The sequence below is a fragment of the Manduca sexta genome, chromosome 26 (assembly GCF_014839805.1).
Source record: "Manduca sexta isolate Smith_Timp_Sample1 chromosome 26, JHU_Msex_v1.0, whole genome shotgun sequence".
Lineage (NCBI taxonomy): Eukaryota > Metazoa > Arthropoda > Insecta > Lepidoptera > Sphingidae > Manduca > Manduca sexta.
Window position 1 is genome coordinate 1,738,224 of NC_051140.1, and position 21,538 is coordinate 1,759,761.

The window sequence follows — 21,538 nt, forward strand, 5'->3', positions numbered from 1 at the left end:
CAAGTTAATTTTTGTTCGCTGGTAGTAGGATATATTTTATATCCGCCCGAATAGCGACTACCGTACACAAGTTGTTAAAAGCCCGCCATAGTGGCCCACGTAAGTGTCGCGTTTCGGAATAATTCTGTGTATATCCGTTACCAACAGGCCGACATAATTGTGTCGACTGTCGAGGGGTAATCATCTCTCGTCAGTCGACATTCTATTGGACCCACTCCACTTACCATCAGGTGTAGTGGGGTCACTTTGACATGCGATATATAAAAAGCTTTTGCAAATTTTAAAGTTTGCAGCAATTGCTGCGAGTCGCTTGTGTATAAGTTATTGAAATATTGCCGCTAGTGTTAACGCATCTAGAAGTTCTTGGGCAATACATTACTGCTAGAAATTACTAATCTAAACATAGTTTTAAACGTAAAATCTTATAAGACTCGGTAAGTACACTTTATGTTATTTCATTTAATAATTCAATGGATATATATTTTAACATTTCGTTAATAAATAAACCACATACTGGTCTTTACCTCTGTCAAAAATCATCAATTTCAACAAAATACCTAGTTTTACTCTTCAGAGTTTTAAATCATTTTGTAGTGCAAATATGGCGTGTGCGTGAGTGTATTTCTAATTGAAAGTATGATGTTGCCACTGCGCCGAATTCTTTTAGAGTAGTAGTGGCTTTAGGATGTGTGAAATGAAAATTACTTTATATTAGCATTTTGTTCAAGTAACTTATTGTAAAGTTTTATTTTGAAGAAGATAAGTATGTGATTTCATTTAGTAACGCAATGTTAATGTCACCCAGTTGTGGTAAATGTTTTAGTTCAATCGAACGGTACTGAAACGTTCTATATAGCAAATACAAGCTTTGATATAATAATTCTAATTAGCTGATAAACTTGGTAGACAACATTCAAAACATTTCATAAGAATTTTAATTTTCAAACTGTGACGACATTATCTAGTAAAAATCTTTAATAACTTCTACTTTAAATACCTTAACTTTTTAATTCATAATATATAATTGATTTTTGTAAGTATATTTTTATAATAATACATTCTTATTACGGCATGCGGAATATCCGCACGAATATCCGACAGATGCGGATTCGGATATGTGACCTAAACTTTGGAGCATAATTTTGCCTATCTACTGCTTGCACCGACTAGATTTATTCCAACTTTAATAATAATTTTACAACTGTTTTCAATAAACGAGCCCAATAGTAATAACCGATGGGATCCCGAGAAAAAAACAATCATATTCCCGTTTTCATTTAAGGCTGTTTTCAATCTTAATATCCGACGGGATACCGAAAAAAGCAATTATAATTTGTAAGCATGTAAATAAACTTTATTCTGATTGCTCCATTTTCGCGATAAATTAACAAAGCAACTGGAACAGTTTATTGAGAACAGAGGATAGTCATCATGGTTATGGTTCACAGTAAAAAATTTACTCCCTTTCGTTTTCTTTCGTTTCTCAGTGCTGACGGTATGGCAGCCTTCGCAGTGCATAGACATAGAGCCGTTGTGATTGGCTAATATTGAGATACAACAATATTAACCAATCACAACGGCTCTATGGCTACGCACTGCGAAGGTTGCCATGCCGTCAGCACTGAGAATTAGACTTGTTATCACTACTCCGTCCTTAGATAAAAAAGTCTTTAAATAAGGGGGTAAGTACACTAGCTTTTGCTCGCGGCTTCGCCAGCGGTCTTGCAGCGCCTTGAGTCTTTTACTGGATTAGAAATTATTCTACTTATTAAGTAAAAGTATACTATAATGTATAGGAAGATTAACTAAAGCTGGCACGTTCACAACACTCACACAATTAAAATTTTACACTGTGTGTTAATTATTTAAAATATTATAATTGAAAGGACAGATACATCAATGCAAACACAGTGGCGAAGGGTGAATTTGCCTTAAAGGGAACCCGACACAACATAACCAATATGCATGAATGAGGTTTGCAATTCGTTCTAATGATAATTAGATTCTATATACAGGGAAGTCGGCAAATCGGGTTATATGGACCCTTCCCCACTGCAAGCAAAGCATCACGATATATTTTTCGACTGTTGATGTGTGAGCTAGCGTTGCCATGGCAACTGACGTGTTTGTACGCGCCAGCTTTACATAATCAACCCATATCCTAAAGAATTCAGGCCGTTATTTATATATCAAACATTTAAATCCAATCAATTTTACACAAGATGAACAACGATTCATATTACATCTTCACACACTTATATGTATTTATATAATGTAAAAAATCTTTACATAGCGGACGTTGGCGACTTATCTCACACTGATATTGAATCTGGCTCTATACTGTCGTATAATCGCTTGGCAATAACAAATGACAGGATTTTAACAAAGAAATGTGGAATGCACTATTTACGAATCTTTGTTATTAAATTAATAGTGAGTATTTTTCATAATAAATGTACGCACCGAAATAGTTTTTGCAAAATATTCTTACGAAATTATCTTTCTTTTTTTAAAATAGTATTCAAGTATTCGTTCTATCAAATAATATATAGAATTAATGTATTAAGAAAAACAAAAAAAAAAAAAAAGAAGAATGAAACAGGAAAAATCGTAATAATATTTCGCTAACACTATTTCGTTACATATAAATAAAACTTTTTTGCGGATTTTATTGCGGTATTTTATATTATAATTTTCTTCCGACGTTTCGAAGACAGTTTCAGCCTTCGCGTTCACATTTTACAATTATACATGAGGCGACTAGTTTCAAAACTGGCAACCGGAATTTTTAAAAAATGTTTAAAAAAGATCATCCTTTTTTTCTTTGTATTATCCTTGTCATTAAAAAAACTAATTTATATAGCATCTTAGATAAGTAATAGATCTAGTTAACCCTATTTCAGCATCATTTATTCTGCAAGTCACAAAATCAGTTTTATTTTACAGATTGCCTACCTTCATAACAAATTTTACAGAATGCTGTTTGTGAAACTAGTCGACCCACATATTCCATTATGAGAGAAAATTATATATAATATAAAAATCTCGATAAAATCCGACGAATAGTTTTATTTCAATGTCTTACATTCGTATAAACATAAGAAATCATTATACTATTTCGATACGTTTTTATGTTTTAGGAATACTCATAAACTGAAAACTTGTACGTCTAATAGAATCCTTGTATGTAGGTAGTTTTTGCACTTCTTGCGTTTACAATGGTAAATACACTACATATCAAACAAGGAATTGTTTAATAAAATATATAGTATTATTTTCGATCTGTAAAAAAAAATCAGTCATATTACCAGATTCTATATAACAAATTATTTCTTATCAGAGTACAAGTTCTTCATCCGCCGTGATAATTCGTTTTTTTATATATAAATTTAAAATAGTGTATCTATTATTACATCAGCTGATATTGTAAATCGGATTTTCAGTTTGGACTGACGCAACTTCCTTATGACTAATTAGTTTTATGTACGTACCGTTCAGTTCACAGTAATTTTATCGAGCCTTTAAAAATAGGAATACCGCGAGCGCAGCCGCCGACGGCCGCTAGTGTTGCTGTCAGTCTCAAATGTGGTGGAACATTAGCTGGGTGATAGCATGTGTCAAGTGTCGAAACTGCGTGGCATGTATCTGAAATCAAGTATCCGAGTTATATTGTACAGCCTAAAAAAATATCCGAATCTTGAATATACAAAAATTAAAATTTAAAAAACAAACATCTACACGTTCCTAAATTGTCAAAATATCTTATAATAAGTGAACTTTCTACAAGTATCACTTAAGTATCCACACACTAATAAATATAGATTTTACAAAAATTACATCTAAAATTACTACATCCAAAAATAATAATATCCGACTAAAATAAATCGGATATAACCTCACCTGACACTGTAGTCGTGGACATTGAACACGGCGTAATGCTCGTTCCTGAATACAGGGTAAAAGTGGTCCACCGGCGTGGTGAGCAGGGTGCGACACACCAGGGGACGCTGGGACAGGGCAGGGAATTCCGCGTCCCATATTTCCTCGAACGAACACCCTTTGCTGAAAACAAATAGAATACGGGCTGGTATTAACAAAAAATGGGCCGGGTGTGGCAGACAAATTAAATGCAATATTTCATTTGATGAAAATGAGAATTCATTATTATTATATTAGCTTTTGCTAGCGGCTTCGCCCGCGTAGATGAGTTTTCCGGAATAAAAGTCCCGGTGTATATTTTCCCGGGATAGAAAGTAGCCTATAACCTTACCAGGGTCTTAAACTATCTCTATACCACATTTTATAAAAATCCGTTCAGTAGATTTTGAGAAAGTCGATAACATACAGACAGACAGAAAAAAGTGTGAGAGAGATAAAAAATCCTGCAGCCCATAGATCTATGATGGTATTTCTCAGTAAATTCACTATATCTATGACAGCACTAATAGTCGACATGGTATTCGAATAATTTTACATGATATTTCACATTGATGTAGTTACACATTTTGTCTAAAGAGGATAAGTCTTGCAATCCAGCGAAGGGCCTGCACCACAAGGCCCCTGTAAGCAAGACTTTTTGAAGGGTGAGCAAAAACGTTTCTAAGGTGCCGTCCACTCTTGCCCTTCTCTAGTTACGGATATAGATATACAAACTATTATAATATCAGCCCTTGTATTATAAAACTCTCTCACTGCTCTACATGGGGCTCCTCTTAAACTGAGAGGGTTGTGGCCTTAGTCCATAATGCTGGCCACGTATTTTGTTGGCAGACTTCAAATACATTCGATGTTCTTGTGGATAATTTCTCAAGTATGTAGGGTTTCCTCAAGTTTTCCTTGACCGTTAAAGCAAGCGATAATTCACTTCACACATCACTTTAGAAAAGTCAGAGGTGCTGTTGGGTTTTGAACCTGCATTCTTCTCAGCAGATCTTTCCAACCCTGACTAAGCTATCTATTTTTTGTGTATTAAGTATTTTTAATTCTGCTGGAAGTGTGTATTTGAATGGAAGGCATGTTTGTCAATTTCTGGATTTTCATACAGGCCACTTGTGTCCCGTGGAAGTTTGTGGCAGTTTCTAAACATTTTTACACGGTACGAAGCTAGGTACTCTGCAGTACTCACGTGCTCTTGCCGTAGCAGTACTTATTCTCTATGATGAGGTACGTTACGCGCATCTTGTTCAGCTCCTGGTACAGTTCGAACGGCGTGAACTTGCCATACACTTTGTACACGGAGTACGCGCGCTGTCTGCAACAAAAAATGACAATAAAAACCATATTTTTGCGAATATCTTTTTATTGTTTTAATAGAATGCTCAAGCTATTGTGAGCTTTGTTAGCGTTTCAGATGAGAATATATTATGAATTATTTCTTGATGGATTAAAAATTATTTCTACCTAATGTACCTTTCCTTCCTTCCTTCCTTTCCTTATTCTATGGAGTAGGCGCCATTTTTTCAAGCATGAACGATACTTCTGGTCGGTAACGTTCCTCTCTTGCAGTGTAATTGGATTTCAAATTGATTATTGAAAGTTTGCGAGCAATTACCTCGCCTCGTAATGCTCGTAGTGTGGATGCGCGACGACGGGCCGGCGCGTGGAGAGCATCACGGCGGCCAGGATCGGCATCGAACCCGCGAACGCGCCCGTCATCGTCGTCTCGCGCGATATCCACTGCATCAGCTCCTCTTGCGGCAAGTCGCTGAATTCACCTGATATGTTTATATTTTTTCGAGAATATAATAACTAAAATTAACCTGGCCATGACCAGGGGAACCAACCCGCACTAGGCCAGCGTGGTGAACTAAGGCCTGATCCCTCTCAGTAGTAGAGGAGGCTCGTGCCCAACAGTGGGATAGTATATAATACAGGGCTGATGATGATGATGTCCAGGGGAAAAGGGTAGGTGAAACCAAAAAATAAAGCAGAACAGGGTGTTGACCCTGGTGGTGGAATCGAGTGCAAAATATGAAATTAACATAATTGTATTCCTAGTTAAAAACAGATGTACTAAAAATTATAGGTGGTAGTCTTGTCGGCTTTTATAATAAAGGCGATTAAAGACTTGTGTAGATTGTCAAATTACTTAATACTCATGAAGAAAATCTCATGTAGAAAAAATCTAGTGATCCAAATAAATGGAGACTACTCACCGATATGCGCCAATTCTTCACTGACGTTGTTAACCAGGGTGAAGGCCAGGGGAATGAAACACAACACCCAGAATAATGGCAAGTACTTCATGTAATTCTTCGGCAAGCTGTGGACAAACATATTTATATGATTTAATACTTGAAGTAATTTATGAGGCCTTGCTGTCTTGTGTTTACTTCTTAAAAATATTCCATCATCTCAGCCACAACATATTCATTGTTGAACATAAGCCCCATAAATATCCATTCCTACTTCCTGTAATCTTTTTTTTCATATGTGTCCAGCATAGTGACGCCCTTGCACCCGATGGTAAGTGGTGTGGGTTTCCAATAGAATGTTATATGACAAGAGACGATTGCTCCTCGCCAGTTAACATAATTATGCCGGCATGTTGGAGCCGGGTATACCAGGCTGTTCCGGAACGCGACACACTTACGTGGACCATTATGGCGGATTGTGATATCTATCAGGTCCTCGGTATGCTTCATGTCTCTTTTTTATGTTACAAATGGTTTGACTTAGTTATAATAACCAGCCGTTTACTAGATATGTAGTGTGGTATTTAAAATAACTCACTTACAGATAATAATTGTGGTTCATGAGCAGCGAGCTGACGATGCACATCTGCGGCACGAGCAGCAGCTTCAGCCGCATGACCAGCGCCGCCAGCAGCGCGTACGCCACCAGCTGCGCCACGTTGAACACCACCGCCGGGTCCACCTTCACGCAACGTGCCAGCACCACAACGGAACCCAACTCCTCACTGTTACACTTCTCATCTTTCCTGTCAGAGTTCTCTATACCACTATCACTGTCTTCGATATTGCTGTCCTTTTCTGGCTTATTCATCTCTTTCGTCCAATCGTTGTACGCGTTCCGCAACACATAGTTACACACGTTGGCTATCGCGAACACGGTCGTGGGAATTAGCAGCGACTTACACAATTTAAACACTGTCTTCAAAGGCATAAAGTCGAAAACCGCAGAGCAAGTGTACAGCATCGTATGGAAGTTTTTGAAGTTCGTGAATTTGGAATACAAAATTTCCCAAACGTGGGCGTCTTCTTTGAGTTCTAAGAAGTCGCAGATCAGCTGCTTGAGGTACACTGACGCGAGGAGAATGATGCTGAGCCTTAGGAGTATCAACCAGGCCTCGACCACGAGGTCCCAGTTGGTCTTCACTTTGATCCTCAGGGAACTGAAGAAGAGGCAGTACGCCGACACAACCAGGAACAGGGAGCTGTAGAGGGAGGACTTCAGCATATCGTTTCCCTGCAGGAGCAGTATCGCCATGTGAAGCCCTCCGAAGTGCGAGTGGAGGAAGATGCAGAGGGATTTGAGGTCGATGATCCGCAGTTGCTCCATGACGAGGAAAATTGCCGTTTGCGTGAAGAATATGAACTGCGTGAACTGCCAAAATAGAAGGCAGAGGCAGTTCACGAAGGAGATCGCGGCCTGTGGAAAAAGAAAAATTCTGCTATTATGATCTTTAATATATAATTATTATTGATTTAGAATTAACACCGTCGCACACCACATTTAATAATAATAATATCAGCCCTGTATTATATACTTGCCCACTGCTGAGCACGGGCCTCCTCTACTACTGAGAGGGATTAGGCCTTAGTCTACCACGCTGGGCTAGTGCGGATTGGTAGACTTCACACACCCTCGAAATTCCTATAGAGAACTTCTCAGATGTGCAGGTTTCCTCACGATATTTTCCTTCACTATTAAAGCTAACGATAAATTCACAAAGAATACACACATGATTTTTAGAAAAGTCAGAGGTGTGTGCCCTTGGAATTGGAACCTGCGGACATTCGTCTTGGCAGTCCGTTCCACACCCAACTAGGCTATCGCCGCTTATACCAATTTATTTGAGTTCAATTCAAAGTGAAACACACTTATCGACATTAACGTTAGGTTTTTTTAAATGTGCACGCCAATGGGACTCCTCTGTATCTGATTGTATATGGAGTGGGGTCCAATAGAATGTCGACTGATGAGACATGATTACCCCTCGGCAGTCGACACAATAGGGGACCGACCTTTGCTTGATTTTGTACATTATTCTATATGTAATGGTTAATAATACCAAAAAGAAGCACTCCTGCGAAAACTGCATAAATATTGGTTAAAAAATGAGCGAGTAATTCATATTTAAAATATTGTAATGTGCAGAAGTGGGCGCGATGTGGGGATATCGCTTCATCTCTTTCTTTTGCACGCGTCGTAATTCCCGATGATGTCACATGTGGGTATTTCGTCTCTTTTCTGTTTCTTGTTAATTACCCATTCCACCGAAATTCAAAGACTTATAACTTGCTGATTTTTTTTTACCGTTTTTCAATAATTCTTTCTGTGTTATAATTTATATTATGTAAATATTTAATAATAGTAAAAAACAAAAATGAGTCCGGTACCCTATTATGCCGGCCTGTTGCAACAGGATATACACAAGGTGATCCCGGAACGCGACACACTTACGGAGGCACTATGGCGGGTTTTTATACATTATGCACGGTGGTCGCTATCTTGACAGATATAAAATATATTCTACCACCAACAAAGGCTCCGTTTTAGTGGGACGCAGTATTCGTGTCTCCCTGCACATGCTACTAGAAATTTGAGTATATAATGCATACTTACCATCAAAAGTGGCGGAATCAATCTCTGAGGCAGCTTTCAAAACAATGTATACAGTTAAACATGAGTGTTAAAACATAGTTGTTCAACATACAGTATGACTATAATATACCCTGCTTATATTAGTAAAGCATAGCAAGGCATATGCATTGCGGGGCCCTTTAGGGCCGGTGCCTGCCTAGGTCTCAATGCCACCGGATCTTGGACCTAGGCACATAGGCAAAGGAACACCGTAGGTTCTTAGTCGGTAAAAGTCTGACACGCCCTCCCGCCCATCACAAGGCGGGAGATAGTCAACTGACGATTTACCTACGTAAAAAAAGGCATATGCATGGCTGCTATTGCAGCAAGGAGCTGAATGAAGGTGCCCATATTTGATACAATAGGTATAATTGTCTTATATTTCTTAATATATTTTCTCCTTTGTACCGTACAGTCAGTCACAAAAGTAGCTAAACAAGTTAAAAACTTAAATTGCCCACTTCTGTCTCTGTATTAACAATCATTTTGTTAATTAAAATTAACTTCAGAGTGCTTACTTTATTTTAGGTAAGAAAAAGTGAATATTACCATTGAAAATGTTTTTAAGTATTTTGAAGTTTGAAATTGGTTAAGCTAGTTTTACAGCTGACTGTACATGATATACCACATTATATGATATGATTGTACCAAAAACAATTTATTTTTTAAATCAGTAACATGTCAAATCAAAATACAATTAATATCAAATCTCAATTACTAGGCACTAGGTTAGGTTAGGTTAGGTTAGAATCACCTGCAGCTGGAAGGTGGTGCCGCGGCGCGTGTCCCGCAGCTGCGCGCTGACGAGCCACGCCTGCAGCAGCAGCAGCGGCCCGGCGAGGTTCTCGCGCTCGTTCGGCGCCCACATCACGCGCGTGCACTCGCCGTGGTTCGCGAAGTACTGCGCCACCGCCAGCAGACCGCCCAGGATGCTGTCACTACACACCAAAGGATTTATAACAGTCACCTGGCTCCGAATAGGCCGGCATAATTGTGGGAACTGGTAAAGGTCAATCATATAAGAACAGATATAACACTTTACCAACATTAACACATGCAAAACTAATCTTAACTATAGAAATATGTAGACTTTCCTTATAAACTAGAAGTGACACAGGAGAAGCAGAAATATAAGTCTTTTCTCTGACTCAGAAGACTTCATTTTGCTCAACAAAGCACAAATACCTTAGCGCAGTGGCGTGCAAGAACAAAGCAGCGACAGTCAATCCCGCCAGCCACCATATAGTCTCCAGATAGAAGAACACGGGCTGGCCGATGCCGACGCAGCTTTCCACTGGCGCGAGTCCCTCGCCTCGGCTCACCATGTGGCACTCGCGGTACGCAGACGTGTTCAACCACGGCTCGAGATACCGGTACATGGCGCCTATCATCACCTGGAATCATCAGTTAAAGTGTTCCAGAATACAGAATATGAATTAGATGGCAATTAGGCTTATTGTAGTCTTTGTTTTGTAGCCAAATGTTCAGGTGTGTGCGAAGTTGTCTTAGATTTTTCAGCTTGCATTACTATGCAAGCTGAAATACTATGTAGGTCTTATAGAAATTAAATTAGGCAGATGGCTGATCAAAATAGTTTGGAAGTTACATCCACAAGAAATTTATAACAAAAATGTAATTTGATAGAATGATCATGGCAATTTTATGCCTTGTATGCTGTTTTTGGATACAAAATATGTTGAGTTTTTATAAATAAAAATTACAAAAATAGCTGGACAATATTTTAAATTTGTATTTTTACTACCTGTTATATTTTCTTTATTGAAACATAGTTTCCATGGTTTTACATAAACAGAAAAAATTTAAATTAATGTATATAGGTAATTTGAAATTTTCAATTCGTCCAGCTACTTTTGTGGCTGACTGTACTATAACTCACCTCAGGATGTATATTAAACCGATTAAAAGCATTCACATCCTTTGGAAACTCTACAAGTCCATCATACATGATCTTTGTTATACTCGCCAGGAACTGTTTCTCCTCAACCACTGTCTTGAAGTATGAGTAATAGAAACCCATCTCTGTGCGGAAAGACATCTCTCTCTCCAACTCTGAGAGGTAGGAAAAATTCCTGTCGTTTTCAAAGAGGTGCGACACATATTTGTAGTGGATGTAGCCAAGCTTGAAAGCTGTGGACAATTTATTACAACCTAATTTATAATGTTAGCTCTGTATTATATACTGTCCCACTGCTGGGCAAACTATATACTATTACTGAATTATATTTTCAAAATTCTTATGAAGAACTTCTTAGATATACAAGTTATTAAGTTAAAGTGAAGCATAATTCACAAAGAATACACAACTTATTATAAATGTCAGCGGTACATGCTCATGAGTTTTGGACAACTGCACTTTTGCATTGTCAATTTGTTCCATTTCTAACTAGGATACTCACAAGTATGTAAGTATATGGTATATGTTAATTTATTTATTTAAGGGCGTCTAACAAAGTATACACTGCATTTAATAAAGCAATGTCGTAGCATTTTTACAATGAACAATGTGACGTGCCTCTTCAATTATAGAAGACCACAGTATGCAAATTAATTTAAATAGAAAATAATAAAACAAAACTATCTTATGATTGTGCTGCTTTGCTAATATATGCTTTATAGCTTATGCCTGTGGCTCCATCTGTCAGGAAAAGTTTTTGAGAGATAAATATTATCCTAGGATAAAAAACAGTATATAGGACTCAGGAGAAATGTAGCTTCATGTTAGATAAATAAAATCTGAAATTGTTTAAGTTGTTCCTGAGATTAGTGTGTTCAAACAATCAAACTCTTCAATGATATAATATTAGTTTAGAAGTAAATCATTCCAATAACTTTAGTAATATCTTGGTCTCTTATAAGTTGTATACAAGTCTCTACATATGACTCCTATATATTTACATTGTCTCTTTCTAATCTCAAGCAAATGTGATGTACAAATGATGATATGGTTTTTTTAATATTATTGTTTAAAGTAGTTCATTCATACAACCACAAAATAAGTATTAATACATTTTAAATTCGCATGCGACAGCACATCCTTCCGGTATCATGTAATAATTAAAACTTAAATTCTCCAATATATACCCTTAGATATAGTAAGCGAAATGGGCAGAACAACCCACACGAGCAGCACCCGTTCATGAGTATGACGCAAATACTAAACTAATTTAATACAGCTCAATTTATATGTGATCCCACAGAGCGAAAATTGATGTAAGTAAATTTCAATTGAATCACATGATATCGCGATACGCCGGCAAAAGAATTATTTGTGACCAGAATTATATACCGAGATATCTTATCTGTAAATAACAGTTTCTTTTAGTCCCATTCCACAAGACAGTTATTCCGTAACTGATTCATAAAAACTAAATTATATTACTTACCCAACACGGTAATTGTCATAAATAATAGGAACTTTTTCCTTGGGAACTCTTTTTTATCAATAACTTTGATCTTTCCCTCCATGTTACTTAAATTTTCACAAGTTCACATTCTTTATTATTAATTCAGTTTTATTCTTCCTATTTGGTAAATTATTGCAAAATTGAACTGGATTGTTGAATGTTGTCTGTGTTGACATATAGGTTTAGTGATGGTTTACTGATGAATCAGACTTCAAATAAGCTATCGACTAAAATGAGAATATCTGGTTAACAGACCAATAACGATTATAAGTTTTGAGAGAGAGAGAGAACAGATATTAGTTATTACTATACAATACGATATAAGGAAAATATCAACATAGATCAAATTAATATTTTCACAAGTTATACATGTAATATATTATTATAATATTAGGTGGTAGGAGGAGAGTAGTAACATTTTAAATACAAATGGGAAATATATTAATTGTTCTTATTCTTTCATCATCATTGTGTTATATTAGTACCACAATTCATTATGCTGAGAGGTTACTTATCAGTTGCAGATACGACTTACCGTGAGTAATTAATTATAATTTTATTATTATTTACTATCTTGTGGTAAATCTTTTGTTGTCTTATGACTGTGACGAAGAAATTGATTTTCTGTCCATATTGCAATTTCACACATCATTATCTTTAAATATGAATAACAAATACACTGCTTTGCATATTTAAATTAATCGCAATTTTGTTCAAAATCCATGTTTCAACATACTCCATAAAATATTCAAATTATATACATTTTTTGTTGCAAATTAAATTCTCTACAACTTTGGTCCAGTAACTTTTTGTCGTAGAACTATAAATAAAAAAGTTATAAGCGAAAATGTTAAGAAATTCAATGTTAAGCAATGTCCATTGCAACGTCATCAGAACGTGTGTTTATAAGGTACCCGTGAATCTATTGTAAAAAATAGTCGATTATTTTATTAAGTTGTAATGGGCATCACTATAGTCACGCTTGTACATTGCTTGACATCTTTTTTGGATACATGTACAAAAAATATTTGTTAAAGTGTTACTTTACCATAGACTAATATATAATACTGGACTTTACCAGATTTAAAATTTATTATTATCTTTATCAGTATTTACAATTAATCGTTTAATTTTATAACAAATTCCCTTTTTCCATGGAGTTTTCATAAAATTATAGCTTAACAGTTACTGTCGTTTACAGTAAAAAATATACCTCCGATATAACGCGCCAAACGCCATTTTCTTACAATTCTCTTTGGCCATTTCTATAATACTCTCAGAATACTCTGCGCTTTTTGCTTTGCAGCTTTGCACTTTGAAGTTTTCGCCATTTTCTCCGCAATTGCCCGTCTAGTTTATTGCAGAGTTTATTGGTCTCTGATTGCCCGTGTGGGTAAGGCATAATTTCAAGCGTTAATGAAAAAAGAGTGATATACAAAAGTGAGTACAATTACCTAATGTAATAATGTTTTTACACATATTTTGGCTAATATTCATGTAATTTATCAACAATCATGTCTATATTCAAGTTCAAAAGCAGACAGTGTTTTTTGTCATTGAAACGTATTTTGTGGTTAGTCCACGTGGTTTCGTGGTTTTGACAAAATTATCTTTGAAATAGCTACATAAATACATAAGGAGTGATTACTTGACCAAATATATCTGCTAATATTTTACAAAAGCTGCAAAATATAAATTCGCGCAAGCGGCGAAATAACTGCATACAATTTCTAATTCTGTTTGTATAGTATTAGCAATTTTGCCAAACATTTGCATAGGTTACAGAGTATCGGTTGTTGAAATTCAAACAATATTCGGAACTTACTCGGTAAACTCGTCATACAATTATTTTGAACAGGTTGAAATCGTGTATATACCGTCGGTATCGAAAGTTGAGATCTATTTGTAGTTAAAAAAAAATATGATGCTTGTGAATTGATGACAATCACTAACATAGTATAAAACAAAGTCACTTTCTCTGTCCCTATCTATGTATGCTTAAATCTTTAAAACTACGCAACGGATTTTGATGCGGTTTTTTTTAATAGATAGAGTGATTCAAGAGGAAGGTTTATATGTATAATAATAACATCAGCATTGCACCCGTGCGAAGCCGGGGCGGGTCGCTAGTATTTTATAAAGTTGATAATGTTACAATTTACAGACTATAAACTATAAAAATTATTTGATAGCATTATTCATGAGTATAAATGTTTGGTTTGTGTACCGATTTTATTATACAGGCACGGCAGTGACTCCGCTGCACTTGGTAAGTGGAGTGGGGTACAATAGAATGTCGACTGACGAGAGATGATTACCCCTCGACAGTTGACACAATTATGCCGGCTTGTTGGAATTGGATATATCGAATCGGATTGTGTATGGTGTTCACTATCCGGGCAGATATGAAATATATCCAACCACCAGCAAACATTTTTGATAACTTTCTGTACAGGCATAACATGATCTAGGTATAACAAAAGTGCAAATCTATAATAGTTATGGTAGGCGAGGAACGGTAGCCGCTCTCTAATTCTGAGACAATCACCAATGAGGTATTTCAATTATTTGTATGAGATCTAGTGATTTTGTTGATTCACTAGCAACAAATAACTAGTCTCTACAAAGCAATAGCATGAGCTTCAGATCAAGATATTTCATGTTCACACTGTTTCAGTCTGCCTCTCTGTTACTAACATTTTTTTTATTTTCAAATGTATATCCTCAATATATTTTGTATTCCAAACTCTGTCTTATAGTATGATGTTTATGTTCCACATTTTATGATAGATTTATATATTTAATATCAAATATAAGCCTACAGTGGGTGTACACCAAAACAACTATATGATAATTCCTATTTATTAAAAAGAACAATGCAGAATATTAAATTATTGTGGATGTATTGTGTACTACAATAGGTGCCTCAATTATGTACTTGATTTATTTTTTACTTATGACAGGTTTCGTATGTATGATTTTTTTTTATAAAATACATACATCTGGCTAATTGGTTTATTTATTTTTTGCATCTGGCAGGTCAACCATTTTTTATGAAGATGATTGTCATCATGAATGTTTTTCATTTTCAGACTTCAAGAATCGTCGAGTGACGTATCTGAAGTGGACTACTTTGACTCAGAACCGCGTTTCGCTTTCGCCCAAGCCGTGGACATGTCACCTGAGCTTGTGCGTGGGCGTGGTCGTGGTCATGGCCGAGGACATGATGGACGGCAGAGGGGTGGCAACTCGTCATCGTCGTCGTCGTCAGCGTCATTGTGGCAAATTCCACGGGACGTCATAAGACGACGAATGAATATTAGGGTAAAAGTATATGACCCTGGGGAAGTCGCTGATGGAACGGATGTTCCATTGCAGGAGAAGACCTCCACTTCGAAAGGTCTCCTGTGGAGGCTGTCGTTTCGTCTTTCGTCTTGCAAATCGTGTTCGAGGATACGAACCGGTATGCCAATGAAATACAGTCAGCTTCATTTTATGCCACATGGTACCCAAAACGTCCACGAGGTGCTATGCCTGTTTGTATTCTGGATGATGCTGGATATTGTATATTTATTTGTATTGTAAATATTTTAAATTTATTGTATTTTGTATTTTTTATTGTATTGTTCCCATGCAGACTATTCATAGTTCAGATGTATTTTTACCCAGCGTCGTTACAACCATCTCGCAAGGGCATAGCATTTCGACGACGTGGACCTTGTCGTCCAAGCAATGGACCCTACCACTGGCGACCGCTGCAAGCTTTGATTGAATACATCTTTTGAGGCCTACAGTAGATTTAAATGCTAAGTGTCAGGGCAAATTATGTGCCAAGTAAGTATATTTGTATGGACAAAAGTCTAACCCTTTGGAAGGGCTGAATATCAAATAATATATTCGGTCAAAGGCTGCAAAGGTTGGGACCAAAACCTGTGTATTATAGTGTTATATGAAAGTGCAATAGTTAAATAACTGTGTTTTTCCATAATTAATATGGGTAAGGAGACTAGTGCAGATATTCAACAAGTTCCTGGGAACAGAGTACTGCACTAGTCAGCTTTTGGTCTCTTATTAAATAAGGGACATCGACTTTTTATTGACAACTCATTGGCACGCCTTTTGAAATATAATGGTACCGACTGTTGGTAATTTTTTTTTTATTGGTTACATATATTTACAGACTCACAGTAACTAAGTTACATTATTTTTGGTTCACATAAGGTGAGGCAAGGGGGTTTTTTTTTGGGGGTGTACTCCTGCTGTCAACACCGAATGAGCCCCGCGAATGGGATACTGGGCTCATCCGGCTTAACGACAGCAGGGTCACAGGGAGGTTGGGATTGGGGGGACTAAGGAGAAGGGGAGGGGGGGAAAGAGGCAAGGGGTTGACGAGGGTCTGCCATGTGTTGGTTCATTACACCCTACTCGAAAAGACGTGCTTTACTTGTAGCGAAATCTGCTAATGAGGGGTCAGCTTCTAGCAACGCGTTCTGGGGACGTATGTTTGTTATCATGGCAGGATAAGAAAAGGATTATTAGAACAATTTAGGGATGCTCACAAAGACAAATTAAAACTTTTAATGTTAGGTTTAAATATTATATTTGTAAAGTAAAAATGCGTTTTATTTAAAACATCGTTGTCCATTCATAAAAGAATATATAGGTACCTACAACTTCCTTATTCTTAATGTTATTCACTTGTCCAATAGATATGGTATGTACTGTTTAATATTTTTTACAAAATATCTTAATTTATTATTAAATAGTAAAAAACTTACTAACATCACAACCTTAATTGTTCAGTTCTTAGATGTTTGTATATATTGTTACGCGCCGCTAGCCTAGCCGATGACATCGGGCGTTTCCGGAAGTATTCGGCTGCGCGCGCAGGCTGGCAGAAGAGAAGATATGTCACGCGGTGACTATTCTATTATTATTCTCTCTGGTTGGACGTTGTCAAAAAGAATGTCTAAAATTGTATTCTGTAATTATTTTGCTAATATAATGTTTACTGTAAAAAGAGCGTTTTACAATATATTTATTGGAAGACAACGAATCTATCTAAAAACCTATTTAAATCTAAAGAAATCCAAAGCTGGCGCGTAGCACATTCACATTACGCGTGTGTAGTATTTTGTGGATAAACATATATCGGTCGTCATGGCAATGCAATGATCAATAGTCAAAAATATACGAGTGACTAGATGTGCCTGCGGCTTCGCCCGCGTGAACATGAGTGTGTCAAAGTTTTTCCCGCTTAAATCCCGAGCCACGAGATTTTTTACAACCATGCAACCACTTCAACAGTAATCGTTATAATTCAGTCAATTTACATAAAACCGTTATGTATTATTAACCTAAATCTTGATCAAGAATTGCACTATCTTCTAGTAAAAATCTTACGAAAAACCGTTCAGTAGATTTTCAGATAATCGGTCACATACAGACAAAGCTTTTGGAGACTTTGTTTTATAACGTATTATTAGATGTTGTTTTGTTCGCATTAATGTATGACAATAATATGATTTTTTTTAAACACACCGTGTTTATTTGTATTAGGTTGGGTACTGTGAACGCGTCAGCTTTAGTTAACACATATAGCGGAGTGACATTTTCAGATTAAATTAAATTATCTTCATTTTATTCTATTAGTTTAACGTAAACATTTTTACGTATATTTAAAAACCCGCTTTACTTAAATCTATCTCGATTTTTTTTCTAAATCGAATACCTAACTTGAAATTGGCATAATGTATCAAAACAACAGATATAAAAAATAGTAAAATGGTAAAAATTGAGCTGTTGCACGACGCCTCGTAGATGCGGAACATTTAAACTAGTATTTTGTATAACAATATGCAAGAATGGATGTTGAATATTTTCTCAGACTCGCATTTTTTTGTAAAATGTTTTTTTTTTTTTTTTTTTTTTATAATCAGGATTGGCACTAGTGTGGTAAACATAAAATTTTATTTAACTATAAGCATTATTTTAAACAAAAAATATTTCTCACATTAATATGACTATGGTTTTAGAAAAACTAAACGGACAATACTAGACTAAACTAAACAGTTTTTTTACGTTGTATACAAAAGGAATAAAAATAAAGCGGATGTCATATGCCTACCTAAATTAATAATTCGTTTAATTAATGAGTAATCATGAGAGTTTTGATTCTTACAAAAATATTTAAATTAATGAGGAAGGTATAAAACAATTAACGTCATTAATAATTAGAGTATTTATCAATATTCAACAAGACTTGTAGACATTATAAATATTATAGAAGATACACCTCGCAATTATCTTATTATCACAAAATGTAGTTAGTAGGTCATAATAATTGCAGATCGACTTGCTTGTAACGCTAGGCTAGGAAATTCTTGCAACAATAATACACCGTGATTTTGTAGTCGTCTTGGAACCAAAATGTGGTTACTGGTTACTTAGAACAATTTATAGGTCCAAAAAAAAATTGTGAGTTAATTATACTGTTGATAATTAAAGAAAATAGTTTTTGATAATATTATTTTTCATTCTAGTTTGATAGTGATAGTAACGTCGCGACAATTCATAGTTATAAATGGCACTGATCGTAGTGATTGTAGTAGTACGTGAGATTTAGCTGCATTACCACGATTTCTCATATTATTCGTAAACAGTAATTTTAATGTTAACAAAAAATATTTTAATTTTGTTACATTTGTATTTTTTTTAAACTCTATAATAAAATAAATAAATAAATAAATACAGAATTTAACATTTTCGGTTTCAAATCGAATATAAAATCACGGTGTATATTCATGGGAGTAAAATAGTTTCGCTATTTTTGTTTACTCAGTTAAGGTTGGTCTGTACACTGCATCTAAACGTCTATGCCCCGACTAGAAAAAGCCGTTTTGAATTCGGCGAGATCTTTTTTGCGCCCACCAGCCGCCCTTCCCTTCTTAGACAATAGGGTACCGGACTCATTTTTGTTCTTTACTATTATCAAATATTTACATAATATAAATTATAACACAAAAGGAATTACTTAAAATCCGGTAAAAAATTTACAAGTTATAAGTCTTTGAATTTCGGAAGAAGGGGTAATTAAGAAGAAACAGAAAAGAGACGAAATACCCACACGTGACGTCATCGGGAATTACGACGCGTGTGAAAGAAAGTGCTGAAGCGATATCCCCACATCGCGCCCACTTCTGCACATTACAATATTTTAAATATGAATTACTCGGTTATTTTTTAACCATTTTTTATGCAGTTTTCGCAGGAGTGCTTCTTTTTCGTGTTATTACTCATTACATGTAGAATAATGTACAAAATCAAGCATAGGCCGGTCCCCTATTCCGAGCTCCGCCAATGAATACATTGCGCAAGAACTTCCATATACGTTTATCCTAACAGCAATTTTTCAAGTTCTATATACATGCGACTTTCTGCAAGTCGAAACTTCAACATTTGCATAATTCAGCTTCGATGAAAATTGCTTGTGGAAGTTAACTTCTGCAAGTTTTCTTGACAAGTAATCTAAACTTTGCTTAAAATGGGATTAATATAAATGCTCTATGAATATTAATAAAAACAACTATAACTAATTGAGCAAATAATATAGTTAAATCATTGTTTTCCAATAACATTAACATCTTAAATAATGTTAAATAATTCCTACGGAAAATGATTTAGTAAACAGCTATATTTCAAGATTTCTCTACACATGCGACTTTCTGCAAGTCGAAACTTCAACATTTGCATAATTCAGCTTCGATGAAAATTACTTGTGGAAGTTAACTTCTGCAAGTTTTCTTGACAAGTAATCTAAACTTTGCTTAAAATGGAATTAATATAAAAATGCTCTATGAATATTAATAAAAACAACTATAACTAATTGAGCAAATAATATAGTTAAATCATTGTTTTCCAATAACATTAACATCTTAAATAATGTTAAATAATTCCTACGGAAAATGATTTAGTAAACTTTGCTCAAGTGTTAATAGACGGAGCAATTTGTCACCGTGCACGTGTGATTCTTGCAGACATAAAAGAGTTGCGTTTGAACACAATAGTAAGGCACTTCCTGCCCGCAACTCGCCTCAAAATACTTGCCGCAACAATATTGCTCAGTCTAATTGAGGCTCTAAATGGATTAAGGTTGTTATTATTTTCCTATCATATAAATTATTTTTAACCACGATTTGACTGTCAATATTTATAATTGTATGTAAGACATCACTCACGCATTATGTACGCGATTTTTCAACATTCAAAATATCCCTTTACTTTGATCACAAAACATAAAAATAGATAATTCAATTTTGTTCAGTCGATATACAGCCTAAAAATAAATTCAGGTGTACATAATAATATTCACACATAATATTTCTTATTCAAAGGATGTCTTCTAGTATTAAACAGATATTGGCATTCTTGGGAGAACATAACTGACAACTGTTTTCAAAAGAACTCAATCACAACCTTCAATCTGATTCCGAAAATGAACCAATCAAAATAACCTATTTGTATGCATGTCAAATAGAACTTTGTTCTTAATCGTCCATTTTCGAGCTAGATCGAAAATAATGATTGAAATCATTATTGAAAATGGCGGTATATAAGTAGTCGGACAGGACCAGGTAAGTGCCATGGCCATCTAGAATTTTTAAAACAATGCTCTGTGCTTAACATGAAACAAATGACAATAAATATATTGACGACAAGAACTATGGCACGTTGCTTGGGTTCAGAAATAGACAAATAAACACTACCTACGCACCGAGACGATCATGTATGTAAAATTTGGATTACTTATTTATATAGAAATTGTTTTACTGATGTAGCGAGCATTTTATATTTTGATTATTTATAGTTTTCAGAAGTAATATGTAAGTACATACCTATTTTTATATTCCCCATCACAATAAATAGTCAATCATTTATTTTACTCGCAATACGCAGTTACCTGAATCATTCTAATGTACTTATTTAATACTCGTCGGTCCAAAATCTTTTTATAAAATGTTCGTGAGACAATATATTTGTGAATGTGGTCAGTGCGAAGGCGTTGCAAGCTTCGTTGGAGGTGTGTGCGGTAGACACAATGCCCCTGAGATAGTACCGCTCTGTCAATCTGTTAACAGCGGGGAAAGACAGGCCGCCGCCACTGTCACCCTTGCATAGACCAGTGCCTAAAAAGAATAAAAAATACTATCTGCATAAAGCTGTATAGAATATAACTCCCTTGCATATTTAAAAAAAAACATTTCGGTTTGGCGGGTAAATAGATACGT

The 21,538-nt window shown here is 35.6% G+C and overlaps 2 protein-coding genes across 2 annotated transcripts in view; both read right to left on the bottom strand.

Annotated features, from left to right (window-relative positions):
- Positions 1 to 1,597: 1,597 nt before the first annotated feature.
- LOC115452209 (probable C-mannosyltransferase DPY19L1) lies at positions 1,598 to 12,444 on the bottom strand. Its single transcript, XM_030180675.2, has 10 exons — positions 12,231 to 12,444; positions 10,724 to 10,974; positions 10,012 to 10,220; positions 9,581 to 9,764; positions 6,737 to 7,611; positions 6,156 to 6,262; positions 5,552 to 5,714; positions 5,126 to 5,251; positions 3,901 to 4,062; positions 1,598 to 3,645 (listed from the first exon to the last, which is right to left on the bottom strand). The coding sequence occupies exons 1-10, from the start codon at positions 12,310 to 12,312 to the stop codon at positions 3,618 to 3,620; spliced, it is 2,187 nt and encodes a 728-aa protein (XP_030036535.2). The 5' UTR covers positions 12,313 to 12,444; the 3' UTR covers positions 1,598 to 3,617.
- Positions 12,445 to 16,834: 4,390 nt separating this feature from the next.
- Positions 16,835 to 21,538, bottom strand: part of LOC115452206 (modular serine protease) — a 31,851-nt gene continuing 27,147 nt past the window's right edge. Inside the window, exon 15 of the mRNA XM_037443052.1 lies at positions 16,835 to 21,436. Coding sequence (XP_037298949.1) covers positions 21,234 to 21,436 — 203 coding nt within the window. The 3' untranslated portion in view covers positions 16,835 to 21,233. The remainder of the gene's footprint in view (positions 21,437 to 21,538) is intronic.

Bases quoted from the DNA above. Each gene is read 5' to 3' on its own strand.
- LOC115452209 (XM_030180675.2), bottom strand. From the start codon at position 12,312: ATGGAGGGAAAGATCAAAGTTATTGATAAAAAAGAGTTCCCAAGGAAA. The intron at 10,221-10,723 runs GTGAGTTATAGT...TGATGATTCCAG, and splicing joins GGTTTAATATACATCCTGAG to GTGATGATAGGCGCCATGTA. The intron at 9,765-10,011 runs GTATTTGTGCTT...TTTGGTGTGTAG, and splicing joins TTGCACGCCACTGCGCTAAG to TGACAGCATCCTGGGCGGTC.